The 21,712-nt window shown below is 41.1% G+C and overlaps 2 protein-coding genes across 5 annotated transcripts; one reads left to right on the top strand and one right to left on the bottom strand.

Annotated features, from left to right (window-relative positions):
• Positions 1 to 1,576: 1,576 nt before the first annotated feature.
• pgap4 (post-GPI attachment to proteins GalNAc transferase 4) lies at positions 1,577 to 6,054 on the top strand. 2 transcript variants are annotated; one of them, XM_021568263.2, is made up of 2 exons: positions 1,577 to 2,087; positions 3,204 to 6,054. In XM_021568263.2, the coding sequence occupies exon 2, from the start codon at positions 3,665 to 3,667 to the stop codon at positions 4,853 to 4,855; it is 1,191 nt and encodes a 396-aa protein (XP_021423938.1). In that variant the 5' UTR covers positions 1,577 to 2,087; positions 3,204 to 3,664; the 3' UTR covers positions 4,856 to 6,054. The 2 variants fall into 2 exon arrangements, with proteins under 2 accessions (XP_021423938.1, XP_021423939.1); XM_021568264.2 differs by lacking the exon at positions 1,577 to 2,087 and adding an exon at positions 2,180 to 2,723.
• A 3,323-nt stretch (positions 6,055 to 9,377) lies between these two features.
• On the bottom strand, positions 9,378 to 21,523 carry LOC110493783 (4-galactosyl-N-acetylglucosaminide 3-alpha-L-fucosyltransferase 9). Of its 3 annotated transcripts, none has more exons than XM_021568261.2 (2): positions 21,473 to 21,523; positions 9,378 to 10,670 (listed from the first exon to the last, which is right to left on the bottom strand). In XM_021568261.2, exon 2 carries the CDS (start codon positions 10,660 to 10,662, stop codon positions 9,541 to 9,543), a length of 1,122 nt encoding a protein of 373 aa, XP_021423936.2. In that variant the 5' UTR covers positions 10,663 to 10,670; positions 21,473 to 21,523; the 3' UTR covers positions 9,378 to 9,540. The 3 variants fall into 3 exon arrangements, with proteins under 3 accessions (XP_021423936.2, XP_021423937.2, XP_021423935.2); XM_021568262.2 differs by lacking the exon at positions 21,473 to 21,523 and adding an exon at positions 20,941 to 21,029; XM_021568260.2 differs by lacking the exon at positions 21,473 to 21,523 and adding an exon at positions 14,212 to 14,482.
• Between the last annotated feature and the right edge of the window lie 189 nt (positions 21,524 to 21,712).

Below are 21,712 nucleotides of genomic sequence, written 5' to 3'. Positions count from 1 at the left end.
CACTCCTCTTTCACCACAGCTGCCAAACTAACCCTGATTCAGATGACCATCCTACCCATGCTAGATTATGGAAACGTAATTTATAAATCGGCTGGTACGGGTGCGCTCGAGCAGCTAGATGTTATTTACCATTCGGACATCAGATTTGCCACCAATGCTACTTATAGAACACATCACTGCACTCTATTGTCCTCTGTAAACTGGTCATCTCTGTATACCCGTCGCAAGACCCATTGGTTGATGCTTATTTATAAAACCCTCTTAGGCCTCACTTCCCCCATATCTGAGATACCTACTGCAACCCTCATCCTCCACATACAACACCTGTTCTGCCAGTCAAATTCTGTTAAAGGTCCCCAAAGCACACACATCCATGGGTTGCACCTCTTTTCAGTTCACTGCAGCTAGCGACTGGAATGAGCTGCAACAAACACTCAAACTGGACAGGTTAATCTCAATCTCTTCATTCAAAGACTCAATCATGGACACTTTTACTGACAGTTATGGAGGCTTTGTGTGATGTATTGTTGTCTCTACCTTCTTGCCCTTTGTGCTGTTGTCTGTGCCCAATAATGCTTGTACCATGTTTTGTGCTGCTACCATGTTGTGTTGCTACCATTCTGTGTTGTCATGTGTTGATGCCTTGCTATGTTGTTATCTTAGGTCTCTCTTGTCATGATGTGTGTTTTGTCCTATATTTATATTTTATGATTTTTTACATTTTTAATCCCAGCCCCATCCCCGCAGGAGGCCTTTTGGTAGGCCGTCATTGTAAATAAGAATTTGTTCTTAACTGACTTGCCTAGTTAAAGGTTAAATAAAAAATTACAAAATGAATAACACCGTGCCTGTATATCCTCCAAACACCGCCTTCTCAGGCATTATTACTTAAGTATCCACCAATCCAAAGAAAGGATAGGCGGGAGCTAGACAGCCCACCTTGCTGCTTTTTGCACAAAGACTCCCATTGTTAGGGCGACGTGTATGGGGTCAATTTCACACCATATGTATTGAATTCAAAATAAAATAAATTGTGAACATGAACAATAAAGTTGAGAATGTATATTATATTTTCGAGGACGGGTGAAATAATGGATGTTGAAATCAGAAACCAAACAATTGAAAGCAAAATGTATAGAATTGTAAACAAAAATAAGACATCAAAACCCCCAAACGTGTAAACAAATAATTTTAAAGCGAAAGCAAATCTCTAATGACATGATTACAATTTTTTTTTTTTAACAAATACAAAATGAATGCAAAACTAATGCCAAATGAATGCAAAACTTTCCCAGCAACCAATCCTATTGAAATACTTTTAGCCTACGCTCTTGCCTGCATGTGCTACCTTTTGGTTACGCTACTAGTATTTTTGCTTCTATGTCTGTTTCTTTGCTTTCACTGCCAGTCTTTTAGATTGCGAGTTTTGGCATTATTTTTTCCGTGAAGGGCGGGATTTAGAGGGAGGCGTAGACAATGAGTCTCCATTGGTTCGCTAGTTTTGGAGTGAGGGTTCGTCTTAGCCCAATCGATGAACATGATAGACAGGCTTTTTTCTATTTTATTTTACAAGTTTTTGGATTTTGCTTTTGTCTTATTTTCGTTTACAGTTTGCTGTCAATTGTTTGGTTTTTGATTAACATCCATTATTTCACCCGTCCTCGAAAATATACTGTTAACATTCTTAACTTTATTTTTAATGTTCACGATTTGTTTTCTTTTTAAATCAATACATATGGTACGGATAAGTAACATATTTTAAGCGCTCTGCGTTCTCCCCTCAACGTCTCCCATACCAGACAGTTTGCTCTCTGAAGCCTCGTTCACGTACGCAAAACCATATACACTCCGTTACGTTACGCCGGATGTCATGCATTTCAATTGGGACACCCCCTTGCGGTCGAAGGCTCCGTTGCGAGACGAACAGCGCATATTTTGATATTTTTCTAACTTTTCCTCGTCTTCAGTCCAGAGTCCGTCGAAGAACAGGAAGTTACCAAACCACAGGAGATGGAAATATGTGGTTTTAGGAAATGGCTTTATGGGATAGCTAGCAACTTGTTGTGAACAATTACCCATTCCTTAAAGTGAGTACTATTTTAATAGTATTGTTGAATAATACACAATACAATTATATTGTATGGCCTCCCATTTAAGTGTATTGTGATAATGACGTTTGTATCTTCAACCTAGCCTTCCTTTAGCTAGCTGCTGGTAACAGTTAGCTGATCTGCAGTGCAAACTATCTTGACTTTGTATAAAGGTAGAGAAACTTGTTGAGGGAAAAGTAATTAAACATGTTTTATAACCTCAAGCTATATATTTGTCCTGTTTCTTGAACGAAAAGGTAATTTTGCAATATCCCAAAATAAATGCAATCTCTGACGAGAGACAGGCTTTCCTCCATTTTGCGACTTTTACAAAGACGACACCAAAGACGTTTTAACTAACCCAAGATAGACCACAGCCTGTCCTTTCCAATGGAAACAAATGCATCCTAGTGGGCAAAGCCAAGTACAAGCTAGCGATATCTGTCTCATTGTTCAATCTGTGACTAGTCTTGTTCAGTAGGGTAAAGATATACGTTACGATGTAAACCGGGCATCAGGTGTTGTTGGAAGATCACCATTTAAAATGCAGAATTTAAGTGCGCATTTTGAAACAACCCTTGATTCTAGCTACGGCAGCCATGTAGCAACTATGTTACCACATTGGAAGTTATGGTGAGACTGTTTATTTGTTGCTTCAACCGTATATCTAACGCAGTATAGACTAAGGAAAATAGATGTTTAATATTTTGCTGCCATTTTTTTCCTGGACAGCACAGTAGCCCATTTAGTAATGTAAATGGGCTTATGTTGATCATTCTATTCTCTGCATGTTGACCCGATTATGCACAACGGTGTGCTGTAGCAATAGCCAGGTAACGTGGGGCACTAACTCGCTTGTTACCGATATAATCTTAATGTACAATCAAACGAATTTGTAATTCGTTGTAATTGTACTGGTTCACACACAGCGATAGGATGCCTAAAAACAACGGACTATATAAAGTCAGACGTGACATTTAATTAAATAGTTAATGTTGCCGTACAGTAGTTGAAGCTTTGGGTACAGTCTACACCTGGCTAGTCATGTTATTTGGGTGTGCCTCCCAATTTGAATAGCCTGAGCAAAATTAATAACATTCTTTTTTTTCATAGTTTCTCCTGGAACATGGGATCTAATGGAACCGTGGAATGCTGCAGGTAGCAGCAGTGTTTGTAGATGGTCTACAGTTGGAGACTTTTAATTGGCTTTTCCTTGGCCAGAGATACAATATCAAACGTGGATATCTACTTTTGTACACATTTTGCTGGAGGATAAAAGCTATGAAAAGCAACCATATCAATGCTTTGCGTACAGAGCTTTTATTTTTGCTGTTCCGGTCTGGTTGCTTTGACATCAGTTTTCACTACACTAGTTCGCCTTTAGCCACCACAACTCTTTCACACAGCCAACCTGGAAATTAACAGTTGTATGAAGGTGTTGCCAAACCCTAACATTGCAAACCGCTCAGATCAAATATCCCCTTTTACATAAGGTTTGTTAAATCATTATTGAGACCTGAATCTTTTTTCTACTTTTTTTTTTTTACTCAACACTACAATACTCATCTTTACCAATGCCTCGATGGAAAGCTCTGGCGAGCCAGCATTTACGGTGGTCCAGCCCTGTTGCCCAAGGACTAGTTTTATGTATCGTAACGTTTGGCATCGTACTGCCATTGTGCTGCCACAGGCTACTCTATTCCTACTACTACATTAAATCGATGTACTTGAATGACATGAGCGATCAGTTTCTAGCGGAGAGCTACGAGAGAGGGCAGGAGGCTTTGGAATTCTGGGAGGCATCACGGTCTACCACTGGGTCGGCTGGCTTTTCCAACATCGTCAAGGGATCCGAGCTGTTGATCACTGTGGTAACGGCCAGGCGAACGGAGGGCAAGGAATTTCACTACCTGCTTCAAGTGATGCAGCGGCTGGTTTCCCTCCTGAGAGGATGCGGCGAGGGACGGCGTTGCGCTGAAGTGCTGGTGTGTGATGTGGAAAGCGGTCCCCTGGACAACGAGGATGCGGCGCTACTGGAGAGCCAGTTCTTGGTGGTGCGGAGGTCCCTGGAGGAGCAGTGGAAGAACCAGGCTCACGTCAACACCTTTGAGAGGGAGAAGAGGGACTACGTCTACTGTCTGCGCAAAGGATGGGAGCTGGCAAGCCCCAAAAACTTGATGGTCCTTGAGGACGACGCATTACCCAGGGCGGACTTCTTTGCCGTGATCCAAGATTTACTCTCTCGGCGCTTCGCCCTCCACACCCTCTACGTCAAGCTCTACCACCCGGAGAGGCTGCAGCGCTACTGGAACCCCGAACCCTACCGCATCCTGGAATGGGTGGGACTTGGACTAGTTGGGGCTACCGCACTCCTCCTAATCCTTAGTCACGGTACACCTTTCTCTTTCTCCCTCTCCACCACCCACCTCCTCTTCCTCACTTTGTACATCATGGTCGCCGTAGAGCTGGCTGGTCGGCATTACCTACTCGAGGTACGGCGCTTCTCGCCGCAGCTCTACGCCGTGTCCCCGGCGACCGAGTGCTGCACACCTGCCATGCTGTTTCCGGGTAACTCATCCCTCAGGGCGGCGGAGTACCTGGATGGATCATTCTGCGTCAAGGGCAATGCTAAGGACATGGTTCTGTATCAGATGGCTCGGACTATAACCGGAGAGAGAGCGCACAGCATAGAGCCCAACCTGGTCTCCCACATCGGGGCTTTCTCCTCAGTCAGGGCCAACCCATCCAGGCCTAGACTTCTTTGAGGAACAACTGAAAAGAGATTTCAGGCTGCGTCCCAGATTGCACTGTATTCCCTATATAGTGCACTATTAGGGCCAATAGAACTCTGGTCAAAAGTAATGCATGTAGGGAATAGGGTGGCATTTAATCAGGGTTGGAGACTATTCCATTTCAACTCAGGAAGTAAACTGAATTTAAATGGAATTTACTCCAATCCTTTTGATAAATATGACTGAATATCACCATACAGGGTTACCTAACACTCCATAGGGATACATAGCACTGTGTTAGCATCCCTGACATATACCCAAATCCAACCAATGGTGCCTGTAATGATAGTCCTTGATGGATATTGAAGGTCTCTCCAGCCTACTGTAAGATTTTACCCATGTAAATTGATCTATTTAACCCATCTAGGCTAGATCTATTTCTCTTATGCAATATTTGGGTACACTCCACACACATTGGGTACACTTTGGAATACAGTATGTTCTATGTTGGCATAACCATGTACTGCACCTTCAGGGGGAAGGTTCAAATGAGATGTATCATTTAAAATACCAAAACGTATTGCTGTAGTTGTTGAACTAAGGCTAATGATAATCAAAGGATTAACTACTTTAATAGGTTGTTAAAATCTAATTTAACCATTGGACAATGGCAATATTGCTGGATTGTGACACTTTGAATGTCTGACACTTTGAATGTCTGAAAGAAAAACAATTAAATGTATTAAGATATACTCTTTAAACCTTTGTTTATTTAGTGATTTGATGCTGTGTGCTTATATCATACATGCTGTACACTGAGTGTACAAAAGGTTAGGAACAGGTGCTCTTTCCATGACAGACTGACCAGGTTAATCCAGGTGAACGCTGCTGTGTTTTTCACGCTCCAGTTTCCCATTTGTATCAGGAATGATTCACCATCCAAAGGACATCCAGCCAACTTGACAACTGTGGGAAGCATTGGAGTCAACATGGGCCAGCATCCCTGTAGAACGCTTTCGACACCTTGTAGATTCCATTCCCTGATGAATTGAGGCTGTTATGAGGGCAAAAAGGGGTGCAACTTAATATTATGGTGTTCCTACTGTTTTGTACACTCATGTTGACCTTAGACACTGTATAACTAGCATCCATGTGTGTTTTATCACTTTCTTTTTTTGAATACTACACTGTGTACACTTAACACTTCTAATAAAATAATACATATCATGTAAGTTTTTTGTGTTGCCAATACTTAATTGATACATTTGAGTTTGGGTGGAATGTTAACTAATAGACCTGTTTAGAAAACAAAACATGTTCTCCCACTTTTCGATGTGCCCCTATACCTATATATATATACAGTGCACTGTGTCAACATAGTCCACATAGTAGTTACATAGCCTCGACTCCGGAAGACTAATGCCCATTTCCAAAGATGTGGCAAAATTGCTTAAGGACATCAAAGTCAAGTTATTGGAGTGGCCATCACAATGCACTGACCACAATCCTATAGAAAATGTGTGGGCAGAACTGAAAATGGGTGTGCGAGCAAGGAGGCCTACAAACCTGACTCAGTTACAGCAGCTCTGTCAGGAGGAATGGGCCAAAATTCACCCAATTTATTGTTGGAAGCTTGTGGAAGGCTACCCAAAATGTTTGACCCAAGTTAAACAATTTAAAGGCAATGCTACCAAATACTAATTGAGTGTATGTAAACTTCTGACCCACTGGGAATGTAATGAAAGAAATAAAACATGAAATAAGTAATTCTCTCTACTATTATTCTGACATTTCACATTCTTAAAATAAAGTGGTGATCTTGACTGACCTTAGACGGGGAATTTTAACTAGGATTAAATGTCAGGAATTGTGAAAAACTGAGTTTAAATGTATTTGGCTAAGGTGTATGTAAACTTCTGACTTCAACTGTATTTCTTTGTAGTTACTGGGTGTATTGATACATCATCCAAAGTGTAATTAATAACTTCACCACGCTCAAAGGGATATTCAATGTCTGCTTTTAATTATTTTTTACCCCTTCTGCCAATAGGTACCCTTTTTTGCAATGCAAAAACCTCCCTATTTTTGTGGTTGAATCTGTGTTTGAATGTACTGCTCAACTGAGGGACCTTACAATTATTTTTATGTGTGGGGTACAGAAAGGAGGTAGTCATTACAAAATTATGTTAAACTCCTATTGCACACAGTGAGTCCATGCAACTTATGTGACTTGTTAAGCAAATTGTTACTCCTGAACTTAGTGCATTCATACCCCTTGACTTAATTCCACATTTTGTCTTACAGCCTGAATTCAAAATGTATTAAATAGATTTTTTCTCACCCATCAACACACAAAACCCCATAATGACAAGTGAAAACATATTTTTATACATTTTAGCAAATTTATTGAAAATTAAGTACAAAAATATCTAATTTACACACCCCTGAGTCAATACTTTGTAGATGTAGAAGCACCTTGGATATGTCCATCACATTGTGATTTGGGGATTTTTTCTTTTTTCAAGCTCTCAAAAGTTAGATGGGGAGCGGCGGTGACCCACAATCTTCAAATCTTTCTACAGATTTTCAATGGGATTCAAGTATTGGCTTTTGCTGAGTCACTCAAGGACATTCTTGTTCTGAAGCCATTCCAGCATTGCTTGGGGTCATTGTCCTGTTGAAACGTAAATCTTCACCGCAGTCTAAGGTCGTTTGCACTCTGAAGCAGGTTCTCTTCAAGGATTTGCCTGTATTTGGCTCCATTCATTGTTCCCTCTATCCTTATCAGTCTTCCAGTCCCTGCCGCTGAAAAGCATCCCCACAGCATGATGCTGCCACCACCATGCTTCACGGTAGGGGTGGTGTTAGACGGGTGATGTGCCTGGTTGGCCCTAGACATACAGTAGCGCTTTACATTCAGGCCAAACAGTAAAATGTTTGTCTCATCAGACCACAGAATCTTTTCATGCCTTTTTGCAAACTCCAAGTGTGCTGTCATGTGCCTTTTTCGCAGCATGTGCCTTCTTCCCCAGCATGTGCCTTCTTCCCCAGATATACACCTTATTAAAATTATCTCGGCAACAGTTCCTTGGAGAATCATGGTATAGTTTCTGCTCTGACATGCACTGTCAACTGTGAGGTCTTATAGACAGGTGGGTTTCTTTCTAAATCATGTCCAAACAATTGAATTGGCCACAGGTGGACTCCAAATTGCAGTGACATCAAGGATCATCAAAGGAAATTGGATACATCTGAGCTCAATTTGGAAAGGGGTGTGAACACTTACAGTATACAAATGAGATCTGTATTTAATTTGAAATACATTTGCAAAAATGTCTAAACATGTTAACTTTGTCATTATGGGGTATTGTGTGTAAATGGGTGACAAAAAAACAAGTAATCCATTTTGAATTTATGCTGTAAAACAACAAAATGTGGAATAAGTCAAGGGGTATGAATACTTTCAGAAGGCACTGTATTTAGGTTTGCCATAACAGCAGGGTTGAATACTTATTGACTCAAGACATTTCAGCTTTAATATTAATTAGTAAACATTAAAAACACAATTTCACTTTGACATTATGGGTTATTGTGTGTAAAATGTGGAAAAAGACAAGGGGTGTGAATACTTTCTGTATGTACTAATATGTGTGTACACACACACACACACACACACACACACACACACACACACACACACACACACACACTGAACAAAAATATAAATGCTCATGTTTTATGGGCTGAAATAAAAGATCCCAGAAATTGTGTGATGTGTGTGTGTGTGGTGTCCAAGGCTATTTACCTAGAAGGCCAGCATCCCGGAGTCTCCTCTTCACTGTTGACCTTGAGACTGGTGTTTTGCGGGTACTATTTAATGAAGCTGCCAGTTGAGGACTTATGAGGCGTCTGTTTCTCAAACTAGACACTAATGTACTTGTCCTCTTGCTCAGTTGTGCACCGGGGCCTCCCACTCCTCTTTCTATTCTGGTTAGAGTCAGTTTGCGCTGTTCTGTGAAGGGTGTAGGACACAGCGTTGTACGAGATCGTCTTTTTTTTTAAAACAATTTCTCACATGGAATAGCCTTAATTTCTCAGAACAAGAATAGACTGATGCGCTTAAGAAGAAAGTTTTGTTTCTGGCCATTTTGAGCCTGTAATTGAACCCACAAATGCTGATGCTCCAGATACTCAACTAGTCTAAAGGACAGTTTTATTACTTCTTTAGTCAGAACAACAGTTTTCAGCTGTGCTCACATAATTTTACGTAATTTTATCTGTGGCCAATGACCTTGAGCCTTCTTGGAAGGGCATTTCTAATGTAACTATATATAGCAGGTCACAAAGGGCTAGAATTTTCTATGCCTATCCTTACTAAGGACTTAGACTTCACGGTGACTTAGTGTCCCCATGAGTGACAGAACACTGAGCCAATCACGGTGCAACGCTCCTATTTTCTGCTGGCTTGCCCCACCCCCACAGAAAGCACTGAGCTAGGATGAAACACCTGCATTTTGGAGCTGCCTTACTCAAGAAAACAAATGAGACCTTGTTTTTATGCAGCTTTATTAACTCAATATATTTTTTACATTGTTTGCAAATTGACATGGGACACGTATTAATGGCCAAAAAAACAGGCAAGCCCATATTTTTGGGGGGTTGCTGAAAATGTGGGGCTCAAAACACCAATATTTGTAGAGATCATTGTAAGTTCCTTATTAACCAAAATACCATTTGTAAAGATTGTGAACAACTCTGTACTCCTTATGTGTTCCCACATGGTCACAGGCATAACAAATAGCATGGGTGAACTCTTGATACTGTTGAATTAGATGGCGCTGAGCAGAAAAGTGTTCACGCCACTGAAAGTAGTGCAGATATGCCTCATCATCCTTGTCTAACTTCAGGAGGAATTCTGCCAGGGCTTTCACATCTGGAAAGTCATTAACATGGATGAAGGAATCTCCTGGGACAAAGTCCTCATAGTTTTGTCTAGGTGGGCCCAATACTACTGGTACAGTTCCTGCTGCAAGTGGTCCGTTTAGCTTCTCAGTGATATAGTCTCTGTGAACTGAGTTCTCAAAGGAAAGGTAAAACTTACAGCTGGAGATGGTATCGTAGTAGTCCTCATAGTTCAAGAAACGGCCAAAGGCCTTGCCAAAGACTTCCACCTTAACGTGTTTGACAAGTTCTCTGTAATAGTTATACCTTTGGCCTGATCCAGTGGCAGGATTAGTGTTACTCACAATCCAGCAAACTAATTTATCTTTTTTTGGCAGCACAAAATCCTCCCCCTGGCCTTTTCTTGCGGTCAAGCGCCAACGAATAGGGATGTCTGCGTCCTGCCTGTAACTCAAGGTCAAATTGAAAAGGTTCTCTAGACCAGATAGCCTGTTTGTGTTTGTAGGGGATTCAACATGGAACCAGATCCACTTCTGGAATGGTGGCCTGGGTGATCGAGGCAAGTTGGATAAATCTTGCTTGATGGATTTGTGAAAGATGAGCACCCCGTCTGCCTTGTTGTATATTGACCTGTCATCAGTCAGGAGACAGCTATCAATGTTGAAGAGAGTGGCACAATCGCTTAAGTCAAACCTGTAGTGTTCAGGCCAGAACCACAACAACATAATGGGCTTGTCTGGTAGGGTCTTAGCCAAGGAGCTGTTGTGCTGTCCTTGGGGTCTCTCTGAGTACTGCGGTGGGAAAGCAGGCAGGGGAGGGCAGAACAGAGATGGTGCCGAGCTGTAATGCATTAAAAACAGCACCACAAATCCTCCTAAACTGATAATCGATACCAGAATGACACGTAGAACTCCAGTTAGGTAAATGCTAGACATCATTTTTGCTCCTGTAAAGAGAGAACATCTATAATTAGGAACTTGAATGATTGTAACAATGGGAGAAAGTTGTAGTAGTTTGCTCTCATCCTGTACCCATAAAAACAACTTTTTCATAATACCAATAATAAGCATGTAAACAAAGAGCTATTAAGGCTGAAAGTGTTTCAGTCCACGAATCAGATGTCTTCTATTTCTAATAGGAAACATGCACATGTCTCGCTCTTTCAGTACATACCTTGCCACATCAGGAATCAATTTCTATGTAATTAGTGAATCATTAACATTTGCTATCTGCAGTTCCTGTTGCGACTACAGTTGAAGTCAGAAGTTCACATACATTTAGGTTAGAGTCATTAAAACGTATTGTTTTTCAACCGCTACACAAATTTCTTGCTAAAACTATAGTTTATTAACAAGTCGATTAGGACATCTACTTTGTGCATGACAATTTTTTTCAACAATTGTTTACAGATTATTTCACTGTATCACAATTCCAGTGGGTCAGAAGTTTACATACACTAAGTTGACTGTGCATTTAAACAGCTTGGAAAATTCCAGAAAATGTCATGGCTTTAGAAGCTTCTGAAAGGCTAATTGACATAATTTGAGTCAATTGGAGGTTTACCTGTGGATGTATTTCAAGGACTACCTGACACGTTCTGTCTCCTAGAGATGAATGTACTTTGGGTACGAAAAGTGCAAATCAATCACAGATCAACAGCAAAGGACCGTGTGAAGAGGCAGGAGGAAACAGGTACAAGAGTATCTGTATCCACAGTAAAACGAGTCCTATATCGACATAACCTGAAAGGCCGCTCAGCAAGGAAGAAGTCACTACTCCAAGACCACCATAAAAAAGCCAGACTACGGTTTGCAACTGCACATGGAGACAAAGATTGTACTTTTTGGAGAAATGTCTTCTAGTCTGATGAAACAAATAGAACTGTTTGGCCATAATGACCATTGCTATGTTTGGAGGAACAAGGGGAGGCTTGCAAGCCGAAGAACACCATCCCAACTGTGAAGCATGGGGAATGCAGCATCATGTTGTGGGGGTGCTTCGTTGCAGGAGGGATTGGTGCACTTCACAAAATAGATGGCTTCGTGAGGAAGGGAAATTATGTGGATATATTAAAGCAACATTAAGACATCAGTCAGGAAGTTAAAGCTTGGTTGCAAATGGGTCTTCCAAATGGACAATGACCCCAAGCATACTTCCAAAGTTGTGGCAAAATGGCTTAAGGACAACAAAGTCAAGGTATTGGAGTGATCATCACAAAACCCTGACCTCAATCCCATAGAAAATGTGTGGGCAGAACTGAAAAAGCTTGTGCGAGCAAGGAGGCATGCAAACCTGACTCAGTTACACCAGCTCTGTCAGGAGGAATGGGCCAAAATTCACCCAACTTATTGTGGGAAGCTACCCGAAACGTTTTACTGTGGATATACAGTGCCTTGCGAAAGTATTCGGCCCCCTTGAACTTTGCGACCTTTTGCCACATTTCAGGCTTCAAACATAAATATATAAAACTGTATTTTTTTTGTGAATAATCAACAACAAGTGGGACACAATCATGAAGTGGAACGACATTTATTGGATATTTCAAACTTTTTTTAACAAATCAAAAACTGAAAAATTGGGCGTGCAAAATTATTCAGCCCCCTTAAGTTAATACTTTGTAGCGCCACCTTTTGCTGCGATTACAGCTGTAAGTGGCTTGGGGTATGTCTCTATCAGATTTGCACATCGAGAGACTGACATTTTTTCCCATTCCTCCTTGCAAAACAGCTCGAGCTCGGTGAGGTTGGATGGAGAGCATTTGTGAACAGCAGTTTTCAGTTCTTTCCACAGATTCTCGATTGGATTCAGGTCTGGACTTTGACTTGGCCATTCTAACACCTGGATATGTTTATTTTTGAACCATTCCATTGTAGATTTTGCTTTATGTTTTGGATCATTGTCTTGTTGGAAGACAAATCTCCGTCCCATGATGCTCTCTGCGCTTTTAACGGATCTCTGAGACTTTCACATTGCAGGTGCATTTATACGGAGACTTGATTACACACAGGTGGATTGTATTTATCATCATTAGTCATTTAGGTCAACATTGGATCATTCAGAGATCCTCACTGAACTTCTGGAGAGAGTTTGCTGCACTGAAAGTAAAGGGGCTGAATAATTTTGCACGCCCAATTTTTCAGTTTTTGATTTGTTAAAAAAGTTTGAAATATCCAATAAATGTCATTCCACTTCATGATTGTGTCCCACTTGTTGTTGATTCTTCACAAAAAAATACAGTTTTATATCTTTATGTTTGAAGCCTGAAATGTGGAAAAAGGTCGCAAAGTTCAAGGGGGCCGGATACTTTCGCAAGGCACTGTAGATACTTTTGTACCCGTTTCCTCCAGCATCTTCACAAGGTCCTTTGCTGTTGTTCTGGGATTGATTTGCACCTTTGTCACCAAAGTACATTCATGTCTAGGAGACAGAACGCGTCTCCTTCCTGAGCGGTATGACGACTGCGTGGTCCCATGGTGTTTGTACTTGTGTACTATTGTTTGTACAGATGAATGTGGTACCTTCAGGCATTTGGAAATTGTTCCCAAGGATGAACCAGACTTGTGGAGGTCTACAATTGTCTTTTCTGAGATCTTGGCTGATTTATTTAAATTTTCCCCATGATGTCAAAAAGAGGCACTGAGTTAAAGTAGGCCTTGAAATACAGCCACAGGTTCACCTCCAATTGACTGAAATTATGTAAATGAGCCTATCAGATGCTTCTAAAGCCATGACATAATTTTCTGGATTTTTCCAAGCTGTTTAAAGACAGTCAACTTAGTGTATGTAAACTTCTGACCCACTGGAATTGTGATACAGTGAAATAATCTGCCTGTAAGCAATTACTTGTCATGCACAAAGTAGGTGTCCTAACAGACTTGCCAAAACTATAGTTTGTTAACAAGAAATTTGTGGAGTGGTTGAAAAATGAATTTTAATGACTCCAACCTGAAAGTATGTAAACTTCCGACTTCAACTGTACATTTTTATTTCAAAATGTTAGGAGAGCTGATAAGTGATCCACCCCTTTGCTTGACAGACTTGCTTCTCTGCTTTTTGTCAATGTCATCTGGTGACGGTTGGAATGCATTATTGACTCTTCTATTTTAAAGAGAAGAAAATGAACTGCTTCAACCTAGTCATCTGGCAGTAGTTTACCTGCCATACACCTTTCATGTGGAGTTTATTTTAGTGTATTGGTATTCCAGCATTTGTACAGGTTCTTAACAGTCATTAAAACGTATTGTGCCGTTACAGGAAAAAATCTAAATGCTGTAACTAAATATCTTTATTTTATTAGCAATCTGTATAGCCAATATAGAAAACGCCCATTTATAAAAGTGAATCCTGTAAGACAATTGACATTCATCTTAATTATTATTTTAGCATTCAAAACTGCACTCAACGAGGCACTAAATTATAAAGCCTGGGTTATAGAATTAGTCGTAATCGTAGTCCTAAAATATTTTGAAAAGGAAAGATAGTCTCACCGGTCAAGAGGTTTGTACTCGTGCTGTATTCAGAACGGCTGCTGACGTCATTCCTACACTCTATGAGAATTGTGCTGTCGATCTTCTCTATTTATCATTAGTTCAATACAGTTATAAGAAACAGTGATCATTTGGTTTAATTTATTCTCAAACTATATCGAAGGGGGAAGAAATAACCCTTCTGGCCACCCTAACAGCAAGAACAGAAAGCATTGGGCGGGTTTGTTTTGCGTTTCCGTGGGTGACTGTTTCAATTGAATGGTCTAAAATGTACAAACACTGGCGGTGGAAAATGAACTCGCCCATTCTCTTAAAGGGAAAATGGGTGGGGCGTGGGGAGCACGGGCTAGGTAAATGTTACTTTTCAGCCACAGATAAAACAGTGACGTCAGAACCTGTCAACCTGGTCATTGGCGCCACCTGGAGGCAAATACAGAGTAAATATAAAACAAACAAATACAGGGCAAACATAACTCCAAATGACTAAACAAATGCAAAAACCATAGTAAAATTAATCCAAGGTGGTCAGTTGCACCTCGTCAAGGTGGTTGGCTGAGCGTCTTCTACTCCTCTCTGACCTTGCTGAAGCATCTTTGTTTGAAAACACAATCAATCCCTTACTTTCCACACTTTATTAAAATCAACAGAGCTACTGGCTCAACCAAAGTACCACTTAAAAGGTTGTGGACATCATTATAATAACATGCTAAACAGACAGGTTGAATAAACTCATCCTATATTGTCAGGAGGTGCGGTGTGGCCTTGAGGTACCTCCTCCATGTGTCTATCTTGCTGTGCCAAAGATGAGAACAAAGCATGTCAGGTGTGAGGCTAAAGTGCACCTGAAAGGTCAAAGTACAACATTCTGAAACCATTTAGGCCACCAGATGTGGCAAAGTGGACGAGTCTGACAAGGTGATAGTCATAAGACAGTTTCCAATGACAGAAATGTATTGCGAGTGGAAACTTGAACATTTTAAGCAGTCTGTGCACTTCTGGCACACGTTTCCCGTGAACACTGGCTTTACCTGCTTCAGTTACAGTTTTAGTCAGTGGCCAAGCAGGCTACTGTGGCTATTTGGGCATAATGTAGGCCTATCAGAATTGTTTACCAACAAAACCAATGGAACAAATGCACCTCATAACATTTTACCATGGAAATAGCTATTGATTTCTATGATATAGCGCTTAGAGTGAGTTGTGTGGGAGTATACAGCTGGTTATTGCCCTCGCTAGAAGCATGTATTTCAGACATAAGGAAGTGGATGGCTGCAAACTTTCTACTTTTAAATTCGGACAAAACAGAGATGCTTGTTCTAGGTCCCAAGAAACAAAGAGATCTTCTGTTGAATCTGACAATTAATCTTAATGTTTGTACAGTAGTCTCAAATAAAACGGCGAAGGACCTCGGCGTTACTCTGGACCCTGATCTCTCTTTTGAAGAACATATCAAGACCATTTCAAGGGCAGCTTTTTTCCATCTACGTAACATTGCAAAAAATCAAACTTTGTCCAAAAATGATGCAGAAAAATGTATCTATGCTTTTGTCACTTCTAGGTTAGACTACTGCAATGCTTTGCTTTCCGGCTACCCGGATAAAGCACTAAAGAAACTTCAGTTAGTGCTAAATACGGCTGCTAGAATCCTGACTAGAACCAAAAAATGTGATCATATTACTCCAGTGCTAGCCTCCCTACACTGGCTTCCTGTCAAGGCAAGTGCTGATTAAGGTTTTACTGCTAACCTACAAAGCATTACATGGGCTTGCTCCTACCTATCTCTCTGATTTGGTCCTGCCGTACATACCTACACGTACGCTACGCTCACAAGACGCAGGCCTCCTAATTGTCCCTAGAATTTCTAAGCAAACAGCTGGAGGCAGGGCTTTCTCCTATAGAGCTCCATTTTTATGGAATGGTCTGCCTACCCATGTAAGAGACGCAAACTCGGTCTCAACCTTTAAGTCTTTACTGAAGACTCATCTCTTCAGTGGGTCATATGATTGAGTGTAGTCTGGCCCAGGAGTGGGAAGGTGAACGGAAAGGCTCTGGAGCAACGAACTGCCCTTGCTGTCTCTGCCGGGCCGGTTCCCCTCTTTCCACTGGGATTCTCTGCCTCTAACCCTATTACAGGGGCTGAGTCACTGGCATACTGGGGCTCTTTCATACCGTCCCTGGGAGGGATGCGTCATTGATGTGATCTTCCTGTCTGGGTTGGCGCCCTCCCCCCTTGGGTTGTGCCGTGGCGGAGATCTTTGTGGGCTATACTCAGCCTTGTCTCAGGATGGTAAGTTGGTGGTTGAAAATATCCCTCTAGTGGTGTGGGGGCTGTGCTTTGGCAAAGTGGGTGGGGTTATATCCTTCCTGTTTGGCCCTGTCCGGGGGTGTCCTCGGATGGGGCCACAGTGTCTCCTGACCCCTCCTGTCTCAGCCTCCAGTATTTATGCTGCAGTAGTTTATGTGTCGGGGGGCTAGGGTCAGTTTGTTATATCTGGAGTACTTCTCCTGTCCTAGTCGGTGTCCTGTGTGAATTTAAGTGTGCTCTCTCTAATTCTCTCTCTCTCTTTCTTTCTCTCTCTCGGAGGACCTGAGCCCTAGGACCATGCCTCAGGACTACCTGACATGATGACTCCTTGCTGTCCCCAGTCCACCTGGCCGTGCTGCTGCTCCAGTTTCAACTGTTCTGCCTTATTATTATTGGACCATGCTGGTCATTTATGAACATTTGAACATCTTGGCCATGTTCTGTTATAATCTCCACCTGGCACAGCCAGAAGAGGACTGGCCACCCCACATAACCTAGAGAGGAACCAGGCTTCGGCCTCTCTAGGGAGTTTTTCCTAGCCACCGTGCTTCTACACCTGCATTGCTTGCTGTTTGGGGTTTTAGGCTGGGTTTCTGTACAGCACTTTGAGATATCAGCTGATGTACGAAGGGCTATATAAATAAATTTGATTTAGTGGGCATTGCAAAAGGCTCTTTTGTAGCTCTAGACTCGCCTGATCTCCCCCACACAACTCACTCTAGCTATAACATATTTAAAATAACCTTCCAAGTTGTTGACCATATGAAGAGAGTACAGCATTAGATAAATAGGCTTGTTCAGGCTGTTGTTTACAGGCTTGTTGTGTAGGTGCAAGTTAAGACTAAACTTGCCAGTTCCTTTGTCATGTATCAACCACAGGAGTTTGGTGACACCTTCATTCGGGAGAACACGCTCTAGGTAATGACTGGAGTGGAATAAGTGGATGCTTTCCAGGTGTTTGATGCCATTCTATTTGCTCCATTCTGGCCATTATTATGGGCCGTCCTCCCCTCACAAGCCTCCTGTGGTATCAACCTGGCAATATGCTAAACCTATTGTGCAGAATGCTAGGGAATCGGACCATGTCTAGGTCTCCCTTTTCATTTGTTGTTTAGGCATTTTAACGTTTTTTTGTTTGTTTTTAAATTGTAGTTTGCAGATAGTCTAGTTTTGTGAGAGACGATAAACAATAACCATACAGACAGTGACTCTAACATTCCAACTATGGAGACAAACAATGACTTTTTGATGACTCAATACAACATTATATGCCGATGCACTCGTTCAACAAATTAAAAATTAGATTTGCTTTAAGTTATATTCAAAAGGGCTGATATGTTGCTTCAATCACAATTCCTACATTAAAGGGAATATGTTTAAGGAAAGAGTGTAAGCTAATTGGGCAACTATATAGTGATTTGAAGTTCATTCTCTTAGTCCACTGGGCACACCAGGTAATTTCAACATGGTAATGTGGGTAATATTTGGTGGAGACGTTGATCAATGAGTTTAACCTTTATTCACCCACTCTAAAAGACAGACAGAAGATTGGGAATTCAACAATGTGTTTCACTAGGCTTTCAACCATATAAAAGCACAACCAAATTCCAATGGAAAAACGGTCTGATTTTTGGTTTAGTTGTCATCTAAAATGTGTTATCACTGCACTTTCAACCATTGTGCTTTAAAAGTTCAAATGGGAATACAATGTCAGATATTTTGTATTTATACAACTTACATTTTATCACTGTGCTTCCTTCATCTATATAATAGTACAACCAAATGACCTGGATTGCAGTTGAGATTATATTAAAAGTACATAGTCCAAGTGAGCAATGTTGTTCGGGATTCTGCACAGATTATTACAGCAATTGTGAAGATCTCCACAGACCTGTGACATTTGCATGCTATCTTGAGCATGCAAACTTTCTATGATTACATTAGAAAACATTTATAATTTTCTTACCTCATGATGCCATCTATTTTGTGAAGTGCACCAGTCCCTCCTGTAGTAAAGCATGCCCACAACATGAGGCTGCCGCCCTCGTGCTTCACGGTTGGGATGGTGTTCTTCGGGTTGCAAGCATCCCCCTTTTTTATCCAAACATAATGGTCATAATGTTTCATCAGACCAGAAGACATTTCTCCAAAAAGTACGATCTTTGTCTCTATGTGCAGTTGCAAACCGTAGTCTGGCGTTTTTATGGCGGTTTTGGAGCAGTGGCTTCTTCCTTGCTGAGCGGCCTTTCAGGTTGTCGATATAGGACTCGTTTCCTCCAGCATTTTCACAAGGTCCTTTGATGTTGTTTTGGGATTGATTTGCACCTTTCTCACCATCTCGAGGAGATAGAACACGTCTCCTTCCTGAGCGGTATGACAGCTGTGTGGTCCCATGGTGTTTATACTTGAACACAATTGTTTGTACAGATGAACGTGGTACCTTCAGGCATTTGGAAATTGCTCCAAAGACTGAACCAGACTTGTGGAGGTCTACAAAAAAAATTCTGAGGTCTTAGCTTATTTCTTTTGATTTTTCCATGATGTCAAGCAAAGAGCCACTGAGTTTGAAGGTAGGCCTTGAAATACATCCACAGGTACACCTCCAATTGACTGAAATTACATGAATTAGTCTATCAGAAGCTTCTAAAGCCATGACATAAATTTCTGCATTTTTCCAAGCTGTTTAAAGGCACAGTTAACTTCTGACACACTGGAATTATAAGTGAAATAATCTCTAAACAATTGTTGAAAAAAATTCTGTGTCATGCACAAAGTAGATGTCCTAAACAACAAACAATAGTTTTGGCAAGTCAACAAGAAATTTGTGAAGTGGTTGAAAAACAAGTTTTAATGACTCCAACCTAAGTGTATGTAAACTTCCAACTTCAACTGTAGCGAACAGTACGCTTTAACTTGAAATTACTTGCTGACAAAATTAGAAACTTTTAATATATGAATGTAGCTAGCTAGTCTATTTTACCCGTATACATGGATCGACACTTCTCCCTCTGTCACAGATGCAATCCTGAGACTTGTGTTTTATACAATAGCCTTGTGTGTTCTCTTCGACTCCCTCTGCAGATTTTCAATCAAACGCCAGAATTTACGCCATTTCCTTAGCTATCATACTTGTTAGGGTTGCGTCAATTCGAATCTGGTATCAGGATAAATATGACATTGAGTCACCGATTATGTATTTTTTATTAGCTAAGCAATAAGTGGTAAATGCAATTTTCGTATATACGGGCTCTCAGTCACACCTCGCAGGGCAAACAGAGAACTGACTTGTTCCTGACAAAGATATTATAATATTCTCTGACAGAGGTAGTTCCTGCTTCCGAGCCGGCCTGTCACAGAGTATAGACTGGGCGTGGTTTAGACTCACCCAGCCTTTCGTTGATTGTTGGCGCACGAGCTGGTACCAGCCCCCGGGCACTCCAGCGGTCAGTCGTTGTAGTTATGTAGAATATACAGTTATCAGGCACCTGGCTCCTGTTATCTAACAAAATACTGTTTGTTCTCGCAACACTACGTTCTGAATGTGCCTCCCCCAACTCATTGCACAGTTCCTGTCATGTTATTCTGTATTTTTCCATCATGAGAAAGGCCCATGGTCCTGAAACTGTTAACAATGTCTCAAGTCAGCTATGTTGCATAACACATACATCCACACAAGCCAACAGGAAATAATATTCCATCACATATGGTAAGGGCTATAGTGTATAACACAGAACCTCACATATTCTAATTCCACGGGGCATTCCAATGATTTCAAAACTCGGTCCTCCAGAAAGTGGAGATAACACTTTTGCAGTTCTACTAGGTGAGATCTTTAAAAAAAGCGCCATTAGAAAGGATTACCTATACATACTGACCAGCTCATGTTATAGACAGAAGCGTGCTACATGGCAGACCAATCCGAACTCAACTCTCGGGTTGTCCGGCCCGTTCATTATCTCAGCCAATCATGGCTAGTGGAAAGATTCCTGACATTTTCTGTGGCTAAACAGACTAGGCTCATAATTTAACAATTGTAGACCATCTGTAAATACAAATTTTTAAGTTTTTAATAAGGCACATGAAAGATCACATGTTCTAGAAGGATTTTTTGTCGTGACAGGTGACATACACATAGTTTCCTGAAATTAGTCACATTTGGTTCAGATCAAAAATATTGGGAATGTCGAAATCAAGCTGGCAACACTGCACCTGGGGGTGATACTTTCACAAAAGTAGTGAACTGGGCCTTTAATAGTCCTGTATTAGCAGTCCGATATGTGCCAGTGTGGGCAAAAAAATCCCATATTTAGCAAATATTCAGACACCTCTATCGACAAATTGTTTAAAAAGCGACTAGCGACAAATCTAGCGACTTTTTCTGGTGTTATTGGAGACTCTGACGTGAAAGCACATATCGTTCTTACTCTTCTCAACGAGCAGCGAGTGTTGCCGTGGGCCCCATCCCAAAGCACTCACAGGTGGCCCAGTCCTCACGCAGCAGTCCCTCCCAGCTTTGCAGTCAGAACAGGAGATGTTCACCCCTCCACGTCCAGACTGCAAATGAATCGCACATACGGGAAGCCGCCGCTGGCTGATCCCGCCCTGGCTTACATAAAAACATATTTTTAATAAATAACCTGAATTAGGGCCAGACTAGTTACCATAATTTTCTCACATTGGTATTTTTTTTTTTACATTGTCTCTTTTTGGTCCCTTTAGATTGTTAATGTAGATTGTATAAAAACAAACGTAAAAAATGTTATGGTTAAAAATGTGTTTTACTGTGATTTGTTGTAGGCTCCTAAGTGGACCATAAGGTTAAAAACCTAACCAAATTAAGAAAACGACAAAAAAAAAAAACGAAGTAACTCTGCCAGAGTGTCTCTTTTGCCGGTCCCAAGAATCTACAGAAGTTAATTTGTAGTTCTAAACATATTTAGGGTGTTTTTTACTCACTTTTTGTCTCTCCCAAGACGCTATTCCTCTCTCTACAGCATCCATCACAATTACATGCACATGGCCAATTATGCAATTATGTAATTTAGTGACTTATAGGACAGCCAATAGCTACTTTCCTTACTGAGGAGTTGGCAACAATGCCCAGGTGCTTCTGCAGCTATGACTAACATACACCGTTCAAAGGCACTTAAATGATTTGTCTTGTCAATTCACCCTTTGAATGGCACACATCCACAC

The sequence above is a fragment of the Oncorhynchus mykiss genome, chromosome 17, assembly GCF_013265735.2.
Source record: "Oncorhynchus mykiss isolate Arlee chromosome 17, USDA_OmykA_1.1, whole genome shotgun sequence".
Taxonomy (NCBI): Eukaryota; Metazoa; Chordata; class Actinopteri; order Salmoniformes; family Salmonidae; genus Oncorhynchus; species Oncorhynchus mykiss.
Note: the sequence above shows the minus strand (reverse complement) of the source record. Positions and strands in the feature narration are given on the sequence as shown.

Coding starts and splice junctions, on each gene's coding strand:
- pgap4 (XM_021568263.2), top strand. CDS start 3,665: ATGCCTCGATGGAAAGCTCTGGCGAGCCAGCATTTACGGTGGTCCAGC.
- LOC110493783 (XM_021568261.2), bottom strand. CDS start 10,662: ATGATGTCTAGCATTTACCTAACTGGAGTTCTACGTGTCATTCTGGTA.